This window comes from Egretta garzetta, unplaced genomic scaffold (genome assembly GCF_000687185.1).
Source record: "Egretta garzetta isolate BGI_Z169 unplaced genomic scaffold, ASM68718v1 scaffold34, whole genome shotgun sequence".
Lineage (NCBI taxonomy): Eukaryota > Metazoa > Chordata > Aves > Pelecaniformes > Ardeidae > Egretta > Egretta garzetta.
The window spans coordinates 3,229,343-3,245,577 of record NW_009259586.1 but is presented as its reverse complement, the minus strand read 5'-3'; the positions used below and the strand labels follow the sequence as shown (position 1 = coordinate 3,245,577).

At 46.7% G+C, this 16,235-nt stretch overlaps 1 protein-coding gene across 1 annotated transcript in view; it reads right to left on the bottom strand.

The window, feature by feature from the left end:
- The window catches only part of JMJD6 (jumonji domain containing 6, arginine demethylase and lysine hydroxylase), a 32,871-nt gene extending 17,033 nt beyond the window's left edge, over nt 1–15,838 (bottom strand). Inside the window, exons 1-6 of the mRNA XM_035893362.1 lie at nt 15,833–15,838; nt 15,266–15,654; nt 11,972–12,258; nt 10,509–10,644; nt 10,248–10,386; nt 9,458–9,585 (exon numbers count right to left, since the gene is read on the bottom strand). Coding sequence (XP_035749255.1) covers nt 9,458–9,585; nt 10,248–10,386; nt 10,509–10,644; nt 11,972–12,258; nt 15,266–15,654; nt 15,833–15,838 — 1,085 coding nt within the window. The remainder of the gene's footprint in view (nt 1–9,457; nt 9,586–10,247; nt 10,387–10,508; nt 10,645–11,971; nt 12,259–15,265; nt 15,655–15,832) is intronic.
- Nucleotides 15,839–16,235: the final 397 nt, after the last annotated feature.

The following is a 16,235-nucleotide window of genomic DNA, read 5'->3' as shown; positions in this document are numbered from 1 at the left end:
GGCTTGAGAGACGGAGCACTTCAGTGGGTACACTCCTGAGCACGATTTATCACTGCCTTAAAAATACGAGTCGCTGGCCCTCACAGCTTCTGGGACCGGGATCACCGATGGGGGAACCAAGCAAGAGCTGCAGCCAGATGACCATTAGCAGCTTCTGCCTTCGGACCTGCAGCGATTCACTATCAGGTTGCTGGAACCAGCTGCACTCGCAGGAGTCGTGAGAACTGCGGGGCTTGGGCATCTGTGAAAAACAACACCCCCAGTCCTGAGAGCAACAGCCGGGAGTGTCAAGGACACATCTGCAAGGAGAGCTGCTCTAACCGAGCAAACCACGCACAGGAATGAGGTGGCAGAATCAGTAACGGGGCTCAGCTCCCCATGTCCAGACCTGGGGTGAGAGCTAGACTCTCCTGCAGGATACGATCCGACCTGGTAGGGTGATCCCCCAAGCAGAGATCAGGCCCAGCAGGTCCTATGTGACGTCCTCTTGTCCCCTCCGTGGCTCTCCAGAGGCAACTGGAAAGAGCAAACTTGCCCTAATGCGGCAAGGGAGGGACAGAGGTTATCCGCATGGTTCTCCTATCAACTCACTCATAAAAATACGCTGCTGTCTCTCCGAACTGCCGAGGTAGATGACAAAGCCCGATCTCCTCAGGAGCAGGTGGCCCACGGAAGCATCTCTTGTGCTTCCCTGGAGCTGGGCTGGACTCCCCAGGGATGGCTGCCACCCAGTCTCTCCAAAACCGAAGAGAGGGGACTGCAACCCAACAGCAAGATTAATGCCTCTGGCTCCACGCAGCCGCACGCTCCAGGATGAGACGGGATGGATTCACGGCCAGACACGCTCCCAGCCAGCAATCTCTCCCTTCTCCTGCCCACCAGCTCTGGGAGAGAGGAGCTGTGGAGGGGCTGTTGTGGCCTCTGCACAGAGACCGGGACAAGGGGGGGCTCGGGGAGGGCGATTCCCGGTGTCAGGCTGAAGCCCAGGGGTGCCAGCCTTGCCGTGGGCAGGAGGGGGGAAGCCGAAAGAGCAGGCTGCCCTCTCTTGGGAGGAGAACAGCTCTGCACCGGCCGGGAAACAGCTTGCCGAGAGCCCCAGCCCTGCACAAAAGCTGCTTTTAGGGGGCTGCCAGCTCCAGGCGGCAGCGGAGGGAGCAAAGGGCTGGGGAACAGCTGAAGAGCTTTACCAACAGAGGGGGATTCAGGGGAGCTGCGGGGACAACTGCTCCGGGAGCATCCCCCGCCACGGAAAATGCTGCGCTGCAAATCTGCCTGCAAGAGGGATTTAGCTCGGCTGGCTGCCGGCAGCCCAGGCCGCTGCGGTCGGCACTGCTCCCAGTCGCCCGGGTATAAGGCGCCGAACAGCCAGGAGAGCTTCCTGTAGGCACAAAAAAGACCCGATTTACCACGAAGCGCGCTCTCAGCCTCTCCCGCAGCACATGAACTGTGCAGGCAGTAGCTGTTGCCAGGTCCTCTGCTTACACAGATGCATCCCTCCCACCCAGGGCAAGAAAGCCGGCTGAAGCAAGCCGAGTGTCCACACCCCTCTCCACCGCAGCTGTAACCCAAGCACAGGTCTGCAAGATCCCGTGAAGCCAGGTGAGCAGACACGTGCTGGTTTCTGTCGGGGAAAGCAGTGGCTGCTGTCAACTTCCGACAGTGCCTGTTCCATACAGATGATTCTGTGTTCCCAGGTCCTCCAAAACCCCATTTTCCCTCACATAAAGCTTGAGCACAGACTGGTCTTAGAACTGCTCCAAACTCAGATCAGTTCTGCAAGCCCCAGTCATGCTCCCAGCCACCGATACCAGTTTTTCCTTCCCAAGAACAGCAACACCCGCTCTGCGCTGATGCTAGAAATCAGAAGCCATCCCAGGAAATGCCACCGTACCTGCCCTGTTCTCCAGCCAAGGCAGGCTCGGAGGTCATGAACATACTTGGCTGTCTGTTCGTCTGCTTTTTCACACCCGGCTGCATGCTCACCCGGATGCCACAGTGATGTTCAGAGCCGGCTCAATTCACGAGTGGCGGAAGGCTGAACACCACAAGAAGCGTTCAGTTCACCAAGAGGTCTGAGCCAGCACAAGGGTGGGGATGGCCACACCTTGCTCCCCCTGAAAGGAATGACTCTACCCAAGAGCTCTCTTGTTTCTACACCTTCTCCCTATGCTCCCATTACTAACCCCTCAGCGACTGGTCTCACCCATTACAGCTCTTCTTCCATCATGTTCAAACTCATTTTCCAGTCTACTCCCTGAGCTAGGGCGGGCTCCAAGTTGTTGTTGATGGTCTTCAAAGTTTTGAACCAGCTGCACAACTGGCTTTGCCCTTGAAGGCAAGCTGGTACAGGCTCAACATCCTATGAGTGAACCAAAAGCTCATGGATACCAGCAGCCAGTCCAGCCCCGACTGCAGCAGAACTGAGAAAAGATGCAGCCTGGGGTCTAAACAAGGCAGCGCTGCATCAGAAAAGCAATCCTTCGGGAATTCTCGTCCAGCCTCCCCCGCTCGCGCAGGCGGACAGGGCTGGACCAGCTGCGGCTCCTCCCGGCAGGCTGTGCAGAGGCTCACTGCACTGGCAGCCCCCCTGGTTTCAGGTCCTGTTAAACAAGAGGACACACGACTGTTACAGGCATCACGTGCAGGTGGGAGCTGCCAGCTCTCAAACCAGAAGGGACGTGGAACGATTATTTCCTTTTGAATACATTTCCAATCAGCTCTACCTGCCTCAATTTACCCTTCTCCAGAAGCAGAGGAGGTGCAGGCCCACAGAGGAGTCTTTACATGCCTTGAAAAAAAGGTGAGATTCTGCACATGTATCAGTTTAATCCCAAACCAGTCTTAAACCACATAGCTACTTAGTGCCGTGGCTAACACCCGGGTAGGAATGCAGCCCCGTCCTCTTCGTGACTTGCTTCCTAACTGCCATGAAAGAAACAGCAGCAGTTATTTGCTTTTACATCAAACTGGAGGAAAGGAGCAAGAACATCAGCAAGGGTACAGCACAGCCAATCCAACCTCTGCATTCCCACTCAGGTAACCTTGTCCTGTTGGCTCCCCGGTAGCAATTAAAAAATATCAGTATGCCATCCTCCGTGTTGAAATGAGGTATTCGGTTGCAGTTGTCACAAAGAGGAAGATAGGTAGATAAACCAGAGGAATAAAAATAAATCAAGTCCATATTTCAAGGCCACAGAGGCACTGGAGCAGGTACCAGTAGCACCTGCAAATCAGGAACAACTGGGATTTATCTTAAAGCCAGGAGCACGCAAAATCGCCTCTCTCAGGAATGAAAAGCAGAAGGAGATTGGTTATAAAAGCATTTCTACAATGGCTCTACATTGCTTTCAGCCACCACAATTCATACCACTTTCTGGAACTGCGGCTTGTCAAATGCCAAGCACCGATGCGTCCCAAGCGCCCACAGAGAGCAGGGGCTCATTTGCTAATTGCGACTGCCTGTCTGCTTCGAGCTAGGCAGCATCTAGCAAAGGATGTGAACAGGGCATGGGGAGAGATCTTCTCCAGAGCAATTGGAAAGGAGAAAAAAAAAAAAAAAATTAAGTTTTATAGGTGACAGTAGTCAAGAGAAGTGTTTACATCAGTGTTCGGGTAAGGAAGGACACAGGTTTATGCAGAAATCAGCAAACTTGCTGCCTCCACAAAACCATTTATTCTCAGGGTGTTTCTTTCCACAATACATTCATGTAACTATTTGAAAAGCCTTCAGGCTGCTGTCCCACCCTCTGCTTCAGCTTGTTTACCTAGTTACTGGTTTCAACAAAGCTCACTAACAAAATATGCAAGTTTTTCCACTTTCCCAATCCTCCTTCCACTACACAGCTAAATTCGGTGAGAGGCAGCTTCAGACGCCCCAGAGCGCCCTTGGAGGCATGGGGGGAGTCTGGCCCTCCGCGGTGACTCCCTGCGCTGTGCCTCTTATCTAGAAGCTAAGCTGAAAGCAGGACATGACACCTGGAAGATGAAACCCCCTCTCGCCTGGTATGAGGTGGCAAGAGAGATGCAACACAAGGCTGCTTGTAATACAGCCCGGGGAGGACAGGAAGGGGCCAAAAGCACAGGCTGGTCTGGTAACACAGCTACCAACAAACCTCCCAGAGCCACCATGGCCCCAGCAGCTTCCAAAACATGCCCCACCGTACAGATGTACTCCTCACGTCTGAGAAAGAGCTAGAGAAAGTCCCCAAAGCACCCCCATAGCTGTTACCCCAACACCGTTTAGCATGCTGCGGTACTTTGGGAAACAGAGATGTACACCTATGGGTTTTTTTTATTTATTTTTTTTTAAGCTTGGGATATGAAAAAAGTGATTAGCCGACAGGATAATGCAAAATAATTGATTTTATTTAAAATAAAAAGCAAAAACACAATCATCCAAACAAGACAATTAAGAGTATCCCAGCTCTGCTGGATGGGGTGATAAAAGCAGCGAATGGCAGTGGCAGGGCTTGGAGCTGACAGTGTGACTGTCAAACGAATCACTATACTCTTTCCTTCCCCTCTTTGCAAGGGGGATGCCAAAAACCTCCCATTACAATTAGCCCACACAGGCATTTCAGATTGGATTCGGTCAACAGTCTTGCTTCCTGCCCCAAGATGGCTGGGGATTCAGGGAGGAAAAGAGTCTAGGTTAATTATGAAAGAGGTTGCTGTCTTTCTTCTAAGCATTTGGAGAGGCTTAATGTAACTGAGAAGACAAACTGGAGCCAGCGTACCCGAGCTGGAAGGGGGAGGAAGGTATGCCAGTGCTTCCCCGGCGTCACCTGCTCCCACAGCACTTGTGCAGAGAACAGGTGCCGAGATCGGTGCGCCTGTTGTTCACATCTACAGTTCTGACGGGGTATTTATTCATTTACTCCTGAACCGTCATAGCAGACAAGCCTGTATCAGTTACCAGACCCAAAAGCACGGCCGGAGCTCACAAATCCCTTCACCTTTCACCAGAGCAGGCAGGACAATGACACCGATACGCACAGTACAGTCGGGAAGTCCACAGTCCGAGCCCAGCCCACCCCTGGGGAACAAGGCAGCCCACAAAGCACTGCCAGGCTGACAAAGCGCCGGCAGGGGCCGGGCCAGGGCAGCACTGCTGCTTCGGGGCTCGAGCAAACGAGGGGCGCACCGAGTCTGGGTGCTGGACCACAGCAGCCTGCTACATCCAGAGGCTCACAGTACACAAAAGCAGTGGGGTCGGAACAAGAGACTTGGATGCCCCAAGAAGCACAAGCCTGGAGAAGCGAGAGCACAAAACCCACTCTCCCCAGTCAGCCTCCCACAAGCACAGAGCTAGGCACAAGGGGAGCACAGTTTTTAAGTTTATTCCTTGTTCACCCAGCCTGGAATGAGAGCCTGGGAAGCACCAGCTCCCCCCTTTCCTATAAGGCCAGTGAAGCTGACTCCCTGATGAGAGATAATTTATTCTAGTCCTATAAAAACAAACAAAAAAATCCCGATCTAGCAGGACCTCCTGTTTAGAGCAGGCCATGAAATGCCAACAGTTAAAACTCTGGTCAAAACAAAAAGCCTCATTCTGCTACAATTTATGTACCACACAGCAATTCTGGAAGGGCCACCACAGAACACCACGTAGCCAAAAGCGCTGAACAACATCCCTGATGTTTTCTGCTACAAAAAGCTAACACCAGGTTAGGAAGTCTCAGGTTGCTTAGGAGGTCTGGAACACTTTTTGTGGGAGGATGACTTCAAAACATCTTGCACAGTAACTATGTTTCAGCCTCACAACACCCCTGTGAGGTAGGTATTTTCCTCATCTACTGAAACAAAGACAGAAGCTCACCAATTTGGCTGAGGCAAGAGCCTGTAAGCGGAAGAACCAGAGATCCCAGGAGTCCCAATTCCCAGGCAGCCTGAACAGCTACACCTTTGTTTCCTATCAGAAAGTGCCTTGTGGAGAAGGCAGTATAGTGTTGCTGGTACCACGATGCCTGCCGTCCAGATCAAACGTGCTGCTTTTCTGCGAGGGATGTCAACCGAACACAGGCTTCAATCTGAAATTGTTTTATTTCACACCATGGAAGAGTTCACAAGCATGGAAGAATACTCTGCACTCTGGATCTTTCCGCTGTGCTTCTGAGAGGTGTGGCTTTCCCGACACAGCGATTGGGCTTTCATGCACAGACTTTAAGACTGTGAAACTGAACCGTGCATACCAAACGCGCTCGCAAGCTCCAGCATAAGCCATCTTACTGACATACTGACTGTCAAGCCACCAAAGAGGGCAGCAGACAGTTCTCTGAGGGCTTCTCTCATGGTGACAGAGCTGAGACTTCTGAGCCTTTGCCTCTCCAGGCCCCCACATCTTTCCAAAAGGCAGCAGCTGCAGCCTGCACTGTCTGAGAAGACATACAGATTGTGTGGGCTCCCAGGCTGTTCAACCAGGCAGCAAAAAAAGGCAGCCTTGGCCAGAAATGCCAGGAGTTTGCATTAAGTTTAAGCTAAGTAATCTTGTGGAAGAATCTGCAGCAGTCTACAGAGCAAGTGTGCTCACTTATGCCTGGCCATCACATGAAATTCAGGAGTCTGGACAGCTAATGAGTGTACTGAAAAACCTTCCCTTTCTCTGTTTTTCCACCACCACGCTGCTCCTACACAAAGCGACCGGCACAGAAGATTCAGAATCAGAGATCCTGACAAACATATTTAGGATTCCCTTGTACAACAGGATATTGCCTGGTCTCCAAGAAAGGAGAGAGTGTTTAAACAGGAAGAGACAAGGTTAAAACAACAGATAGGAAAACTCAGAAAAGCAACGTTCTGGGTTCCATCAAACCCAACACATATAAGAAAGTCACAGTTAAGGCTGCCAATCTGCTTTTTAATTCTGCTACCCGTGCCTGGGCATTACTGTATGTTTACTACACGCACACCACTTCTGCTTTCAAGTTTCCTCTCCCAAAGAAGAACAGCTGAAGCAACATCTAATACCCACCTCCTAGGTCTCAGGAGAGCACCCAAGGGAGCACCCCAACTCAGCCAGCTTCTGGCTGTGCTGTTCAGATAGAGAAGGATCATTTCCTTGCAGCACACCTTCAGCCAGACAGACCTCTGCTGACACCACCAGCACAAGCCCCTGCTAAAAAAACCCCAGCAGCTCCAACAGATCCCTTGGGGATGAGAGCTTTACCCGGCATAATACAAACGCAACTACGCAGACTTAAGCAACACATTGCATTTTTAAAAAGCATAAAACAACAATATGCCCCCCTCCCAGTCCTTTAAAATTGGCACCGCAAGTTCTGGAAACATCTGAACCCATAACTTTAAAGAAAAGCCATTTAGGTATGTGAACTGCACTGGCCTGACCAAGCCCATGGCCCTGTCACCGCTTGGTATTTAACGCTCAGCAACTGTTGTTATGCTATCAGAGCCAGACTTTGTCAGTTGTTGCCTAGTGCTAAACATTGCGCCTGCAGTTAAAGGATTGTAATTACTGGCAAATGCTGACTTTTTCCCCATGGTTTTTTGCTGTGCAAGAAACTCCAGGATTCTCCTGCTCCATCGAGCTTCCTATTGCAAGGTGCTAGTGCATCTTTGTTACCAGTCATCATAACAGACGCAGAGCAAAAGGAAATGGACTGTTGCTGGTTAAGGTGTTGCACCTTAGATGTATGCATGTAGATTAAGACCTCGAAAGATGCTTCAGGCCGGTGGTCACCTCCGCTGAAGTTGCTTCAGTGTTTGGAGCATTCATACCACCTTCCCTTCCTGAAATTCTGGTGTGAGATCCACTGGACGTTCAGATAGGCCAAAAGGGCTGGTGTTCCTTTCCTCAAGTGTACAGGACAACATGTAAACATATGACAGTGTCAAAGCAAGGCAGGTTTTTACATTTACCTGCTGGGTTTAAAAAGTGTTCTTTAAAAACTGACCGTCATCTTCCTTGCCAGTTACGTGAACCATTAAATACTTGGCATGTCCTTACCCAAAGCTGGGTTATTAGTGCACTCTCTTGGGGCGCAGAGGGGACAAAGCATTGCACAATAATGTAGAGTCGGGGCATTCCCCTAGAAGTTATTAAGGAGCCAACCTTCGACAGCACAAAATGAAGATGGATGTCTGGATCGAGGAAGAGTGACAAAAACTTAAGGACTGTGAGAAATAGAAGCAGAAGGGAGTAGAACAGAGCTGGCTGGCTGCTAACGGAGCTTCGATCGGCAGCTGCCTCTAGGTGGGTGTTGTTATCTCTCAGGGGTAGCTGCGGCCTCCACAAGATTCCCTAATCCTGTCAAAAAAAGTACAACTGCCTGTCAACAACTATAGCATTTCCCCTCATATCAGGACAAAAGATTGCAGCATGCAGATTAATTGTATGCTTATTCTTCCAGCAGAATTGCACAAGCTAGATAAGATTTTATGTCTGGAACTGTTTCTATCAACTAATCCATCACACAGATGGAGCAGAAAGCCCACCCATGCTCACAGAGTGAAACAATCAACATACAGGAAGGAAGAACAGCAAAACCTGAAAAGCGAGTGTTCGAGGCAATGTGTTAATTTTTAATATTTAAGGTATTAATTTCAAAATTTGAATTGCACTTGCACCCATGCCAAACCTGGAGGATCCAACTAGACAGCACCCTAACTAACGCAGGCAGGCAGCTAATACAGCAGCATTGATTAACCAAACTGCAAGGAGTTTGCCTAACAATTTTGGAAACCTCTGCTATATGAGAAAAATGCTTCATTTAGCAAAGAATTTTTAAGTTCTTCCCTGCAGTATACTCCCAGATTCCCAGTGTTTCACTGTTTTTAACCTGGCAAGTCCAGAGAACTTCCTTTCTCAGCAACGTTACCCTAAGCAATATCTGTTCTTACTTCTGCAATACTAATGCTCCCTCCCTCCAGACTGACTAGAAACTGGCTCTTTTTTTTTTTTTGGCTAAACACAGACATTTGGGATTCAGGATGAATTTTTCCTTTAACAGATAAAAACAGTGGGCCAAACTGAAGTCATCCAGGCAATAACAGGAGAAGCCATGCAACTACTTGGAGGTTTTCCATTTGGACAACAAGGCATCAAAACCTGAGTCTTGCCTGATCATTCCTCATCTTTAACTGTTCACTATTCATTTGTTGTCTCTGAAGAGCACAGTTAAATTAGCCCAGCTCCCTATTAAAAAAAAATAAATAAATACTTTCTCTATTAAAAGAGACAACTAGGAAAAGTAATAAAACTTTATTAAATAAAGTAAAAACCTTAATTTAAAAACAAATATAAAGAATCTTAGTTTTCAGTTTGGAGCAACTAAAATAATTCATGGAGGGAAGGTCCACCACTGGCCAACTGCTTTACATTCTGTAAGGGACCCCTTGCACTCCATCCCTCTGTCCTGATGAACCACCCTATCTTAACTCTGCCAGCACTACCTCGTATTGTCTTTTGCTTGTTTAAAAACAACAGTTGCCATCGGGTCACCTGGAGGAGCTGCGCTCTTTGCTCACACAGTCATCCTGGGAAGTTGTATCACCGTTACCCATCATGCTGCATGTCCTCCTCTTTTTCCTCCGGTGCATCATCCCCTCTGTCTCAGAGCCAGAGTCACACTAAAGTATGAAGAGATGAAACCAGAATTCAGAGAAACCCAGTAAACCATTTCTACTGTGGAATTCACTGTAAGAGCAACCTCAGCAATCCTAAATAATCCATATTCAAAGAACATGCTATTTTAGATTAGATAAATGAAATAAAATTTAAATTAAGTGTTTAAAGAACAGGAACAGGTACGTTCTCAGATTTCATCACTGACTAAGCTGGCTTGGGCCAAGACAATTGATGCATTCATTTTGGGTCCTAGAAGGACCTAGTTTTCCCGAGAGCAGACTCAGTGCCTTCTGAAGCATTTGGGTGCCTAGAAAAGTCCCCTGTCACAGTCTCGGTTTTGGATCTTGTTCCTCCCTCCCCATTTTTAAAACATTCCTTTTGCAGCCATTTTACAGAAGCATGGCTTAGCTAAATGAGCAACAGATTTATATATGATATAAACATAGATCAAACAAACCAACTTAATTTAGCAGTAACAAAGAGAGGCTTCAGCAAACAGACCTGCTAAGACCACAGGCTTCCCCACCACATAAGATTTGTTTAGTTGCTCTCTATTAATTTCTTCCATAAAACATGAATGTAAGGATGAGGACGCATGATCAGGTATGGAAAAAACCAATACACTTGCAGGATATGGATCGCCTACTGCAGTAAAAAGCATTACCTCCGAATCAGAGTCTGAGGAACTGGAGCTTGAGGAACTGGAAGAATCGCTAGAACTATCGGAAGCAATACCGGTAGATTCCTGCAGGTCAACTGAATCAGCCAAGGCTGCCAAGTCAGGATGTTCCTGCTTTAGGATCCTAAATACAGTTGAAATTTCAGGGTTAGCCTTTGAACAGTAACACTGTGTATAAATGACTAGGATATTCTGGGGTTTTGCTTTAAACAGAGAGTAAGAAAAGCAAGCTACTAAATCTCTTACCTGTACCATTTCCGTGACAATTTGGGTCTCCCTCTTACTGTCTTGTGCCACACCACCGGGAAGTTGGTACAGCTGGCAAAGTTTTGCGTGATAGCAATAGTTGTGTCAAGATTGAGGACAACATGCCACCAGCCACCTATAAATACAACACCGATGACGATTTCTGGCCACATAGCAGAAAGTAAGTTCAAGAACAGCCATGTACACTTTCTCCATAGCACAGGTGGAAATTGGACCTTATCTCCCAAACTCAGGTGCGTTTGCCACCACATTGTCTTTCCTCAGTCTTATTTCAGCATTTGCTCCAATGCTTTACAGATTCTTTTTACAGAAGGCTGCTCAACGCTCTGACCAAATTATGCAGCTCATGAACAGCACTGAAGATCTGACCTGACAGCAACACGCTGGCTACGGATGGCTTATTTAATAGCAAGAGCCATTGTAACCCAGACCGCACAGAGATCCTCTCTGTAAAGGTGAAGAGCACTTTCCATGCTGATTTAGTAAGGTTCTTATGACTACAGACTAACCTTTCATTTAAAAATAGATGCGAAATTGTTTCCCCACACAGGATAAAAATAGACAGTGGTGTTCTTACAACCCACTTATAACCTCATAAAAAGACTAAGGAAACAGTTTAATGGAGCCTGACAGCTACAAAATCTTAACAGAAGGTACACTGAGGAGTCACTAATAAGTGCCAAGACAATCACAAGGCACTCTTCAAACATGAAGTCAGCTGTATGTCAGAGACAAGCAATGTGGATAGATGCTATGGGCCATGCTGCACAAAAACAATGCAAGACTTAGAGGTTAGAACTTGCTGCTGAACTCACCTGCTTTGTCCACTAGCCACCTCACCTCCCAGTTAGAATGGGCACACAACATGCAGCCACTCAAAGAGAATGGCATCTTTATCCGATCTTTCTTTAGTTTTTGATTTCAAATGCAAGATGAAGCATAACCAGAGAGGTGGGTGGAAAGTGTCACTGCCTTTAAGTAGTTCTTTTCCCACAGCTGAGAAGAATTCGTGCAGTCAGACTACCCAGGCTGCAGAATTCAGTCATGAATTTGCTATGGTGTATATAAACTCTTTTGTCTAAGAAGTTACCAGTACTCAAACACCTCTATTATTCTATGCCTTGATGGTTTTCTATTACTGCAATTTAGTTCAGGATCACATTCCTGTGATGATGCAACTGAGGTCCCATTTGTTTTGTCATCTGTACCACATACAATCCAATGCTACAGGCCATATGTTTCAGGACATTCAGAAAATAACTGAACAGTCTCAAAGATGGCCTTGCAATGTATAGCCCTTTTGACATAGGTCAGAAAAGTTTCTTTTGTAAGAGGTGGCCCGTATAAGAAAGCTGAAATATTCTCTTTGTCTCTACTATACACAATCAATAAAAATGTGCTTTCCTCTCCCAGAATTCCTTAATGGAGAGATTTGTACATACCTGGCACAAAGACCGTCTCGCCTGGTTTCTGTAAGATTTCCAGGGGTTTGAATTCAGGGGGCCAGGTGGGTAGCTGCGTCCTGGGATAGATGACGTTGAACCAAGTAATAGCCTCATCCTGCTGGTTCCCTCCCTCTTCTCGTGTCACTTTAATCAGCTCTCGGGGTGTGCTGGTAGGGAACAGGCACCAACGCTTATGTCCCTGGACTAAGGCATTCCATGCACTAGTTCCCAAGGGATCGATGTGAATTCCTGTTCCAGAACGAGGTGGGCCCATCACAAACCACCTGCATGGGAGGAAGACATCCTTTAGTCACAGAGCAAGCAAGTAGCTACCTTCTCTTTTCTTTATGTTAGACATAAAATTACAGCTGTTAATTTCACATACAGTTAGAAATCAAAGTAGTTACAGTTCCTTATTTTATCTTCTTGAGACTGTTAGGCTCACATGATAGCAAAAGATACGATGTTTAACCTAAAAACCAACACGAACTGGGACAGGGATGACTCTGGGACAAGGAAGTGAAGATAGCTTTTTAAAACAAAATACAGTTATGGGATATAAACAGTTCTTCAATAAAATATATACTTATTTTAGGGTTTACGAATGTGACTAAGTCATAACAGCCTGTATTAGGATTCTTACTACGCAGGGGGATCCTCCTAACCCTATATTTTCCTAAAATTTGCTACACAAACGGATCCAGAACTGCAGAACAATGAGGAACAAATAAAAGGCAACATAAGTAAAGAACAGAGCAAAGTTACACAACCCTGGCCTCCCTCTATGCCTTCTATTAATTTACAACATGCTTTTTGTTCTAACATTGAACTAGTTGGAGCTTATTCTCCAGTGACCATTCAGGATTTGGTGTGTATATTCTCATTCCCCATTTGCAAGGTTTATTTCTCCCTATGGAGAACTTTATCTGCTACATGTGTTTAACAGCAACAGCACCTTCAATTGCTCATTTCCCCTGTAACAGAACAGTAAGATCTACCACACCAGATAAAGCAGTTTAAGTGAGGTGACTTAGTATCAGACATCAAGAGCGAAAAAAGCAATAATTGTTTATTGGGCAGTGGAGAGGGTAGCAACTGAAGCACCAACAAGACCCCTCCATGGCGTGGCTGACAGGCAGGTGATACCCAGCAAGAGGAGTTCAAAGGTTCAGAAAATTATTGGAAGTCAGCAGGCTCTCCTTCTCCCCTTTCCAATGCAGGTGTAAATTAAGCTGGTTTCCAAGTTACCACTTGCTAGCACCAACTGCAGGCCTCTAAGTTTGGTTATCAAGCCGCGCTCTTCCTACTTCACAAAGGAGCCATAAAAACGTAAATAGGCAGGTGTTTGTCACTTCTATTGTCAATTCACTCTTTAGATTCATATTAGCCTTGGAAAACTAATTAAACCACAAGCAGAAGAAAGCTTTTACTAAGCAGTCAGAAGAAATTAAGCACATAAAGATCTGTCTGGTACATAGACAGACGCACTCCTCAATACCATTTTTCTGACTATAACCTGAATCTACACAGGCAAAAGATTTTAAAAGCCTTATTTAGCAACACTATCATTTACCAGTATCTTCCTCCAGGCATTTAATTTACAATGAACATAACCCAGTTTGCTACAAGACATCAAATTTACCGTTAAAAACTTCACAACCTGTAACTTCAATTTAAAAGCAACCTCCCCCCCAACTAAAATAGTAAATGCCTTCCAAAAATTACTGTCTTTATTTTAAAGAGTAACAACTCCGATAAAGTAAGAACTCATGCTGTTTAGAGTAAGATCTATACACTGTCACACACACCTCCCAATCCAGAGGTGAATCTGTACAGTCCCTATCCTGATGATACAATTAGGGAGCACCATTTCCTGCTGGATTTTCAATTATTCATCCCTGTCTGTACCCAGATAAAACCCCCAACTCCATGAGGCATCAGTGTGCTCTCCTGCACCACTCATCTCTCAAAAAATGATAACAGCCTCAAACCAACCCACATTTTCCAGAATACAAGAATTGTGAGTACCAAGATCACAAGCAAGGAGCTCAGCACATGCCTGTAGGTGGGGAGGGTGTGGGAGAAAGAGATATCAATATATGTGAGTCACAACCAGGTTATCTAGTTTACCTATAGCTTGGATAAATGATTCCCAGCTCTGTAAGTGTATTCAGTTTCTAATACAGACAACACCTAGTGTGCTTTTGCATTTGATCCCAGCATTGTATGTTCTTCTTGGAAGTGAATTATAAAAAGGGTCTGCTACAACACTGTAAAAACACTTACTTCAGTGATCTTAAATAGAATTAGTTTCATGCTTCACTTCTGCAAAAGCACAACTGGACTACACACGTTTGAAAGATTGCAGAGAAAAGAAGAGTACCGTTATTAATTCCTTGTTCTACTTTATTTAAAAAGCCCTGAAACAATTAAAGATCCACATCACAGTCATGTCACTCAAAGTGCAAGGCATTCTCTGACAATTATAATGTGGCTGTAAAGAGTTTAATTACTTGGGAGTGTTCAGCTTAGGCTCATACTGCTATGAAGTGTTATATTAACATAGGTAGAACCCCCTTTTTTATCTAACAGCCCAAGTACAAGGTTGTTGCATTTGATTTCAGGAATGAAGTGTCACACAGAATCACAGAATGGCAAGGGTTGGAAGCGACCTCGGGAGATCATCTAGTCCAACCTCCTGCTAAAGCAGGCTCACCTAGAGCATGTTGCACAGTCATTTCAGTCCTTTTTCAATCAGATGCAAAAATAATGTTGAAAGGACTACATATATGTGAAATATCGTTCTCTCTCAAAATCATCTGAAGGAGAACTAAGAATTAGACTCCACACTTCATACTAATCTAGTTTAAGACCTTGACCTTAAAAGGACTGACTCATAATTAAACAAAATCCTACTACATACAGAAGCCACTGGTGCGAAACCCAGGGACTAGTCCTGAGGTACTTAAAATCTGAAAGCCAGAAGGCACACATAGAAATTAATCTTCATATCTTTCAGTAACTATGTATTTTTTTTTCAAATCTAAGAAGTTAAGTAAACTGACTTAAAAAAATAAAAACCCCATAAACTTGTAGCAACACTGGTGACAGAACCAGAAATTGTGGTACAGAGATCTGCCCTTCCTTCCCCCTGGGTTACAGATGTATGCTCATTTCAAAATAGCAAACGTAAAGCTATCTCTTTGTTTTATATAAGACAATTGTACCTATTTAGGAATAGCTAATGAGATGGAAAATGCCTGCTTTTATCTTGCTGTCACTGTACTATACCTGTAAGGCGGCCTTCGTTTCTCCCCTGCATACTGAAACAGATCATCAGTGAAGAATTTGGGTACTTTGTAGTCCTCCAGGAGTTTCCTGCGCTTGGGATGCTCTCCATAACTGCTGTCAAAGATGTAGAGCGGGCTGTCATCCCGTGTGGTTTCCATGTACTCTATGTAGTATTTCATCTTCATCTTCACAGAATAACCGTCATTGTCCTCCCCACATTTGAATTTCTGGTTCCTATACTTGCGTTTCAGTCGTTCCAGAGTCCACTTCTCTTGGGCAGACCAGCCCACCTGAGCATTCAGCAAGACTACAGGCTTGTAAGGTTTTTCATAACGCTCAACAAATTCCTCCACCGTTAACTGGAGTGCATCTGCCCTCTCCACATTATCCTGTGAAGCCAAAAGAGGAACACAGAACAGGTATTAGGACAGACTTATGTCCTAGAACCGCGCTTTCTAAGTTGGCGCAGAGGGGCTTCACACTCAGACTTTGTTTCGTTCACCACGAGGGTATCAAGCTGCCTACGTGCTATTTTAAGCTCCCCGAGGCTGCAGTCCTACTCCTCACGCCCATCAGTAACGCCAGCAGACTGAAGCCTTTGGCGCTCCTCCCCAGCCAGGTAACTCCCCAGGCGGAGAGGCCACCCCTGCCCTTTCGGCTGACGCATCCCCTGCTGCATTTCGCCGCCCCCAGGACCCCGGGGAAGGCACCTGGGAATCAAGCGGGCGCTTCGAGGGCGCCCGTCCCACCCCGGTGGGGGGGCCCTGACCTCCCCGCAGCCCTCGCCACGTGGAGTGAGGGAAAAAACGCGGGGGCTGCTTTGCTCTCCCCGCCCTAAGGCTCTCCGTCGGGGTTCCCGCCCCGGCACCCTCAGGGAGCTCCCGCCAGCTCTGAGGCAACCCCGGCGCCGAGAAAGGGCCCTTTCCCCATTCCCGGCAGGCCTCCCCCAGCCCCCGCTTTCCCTCAGGCC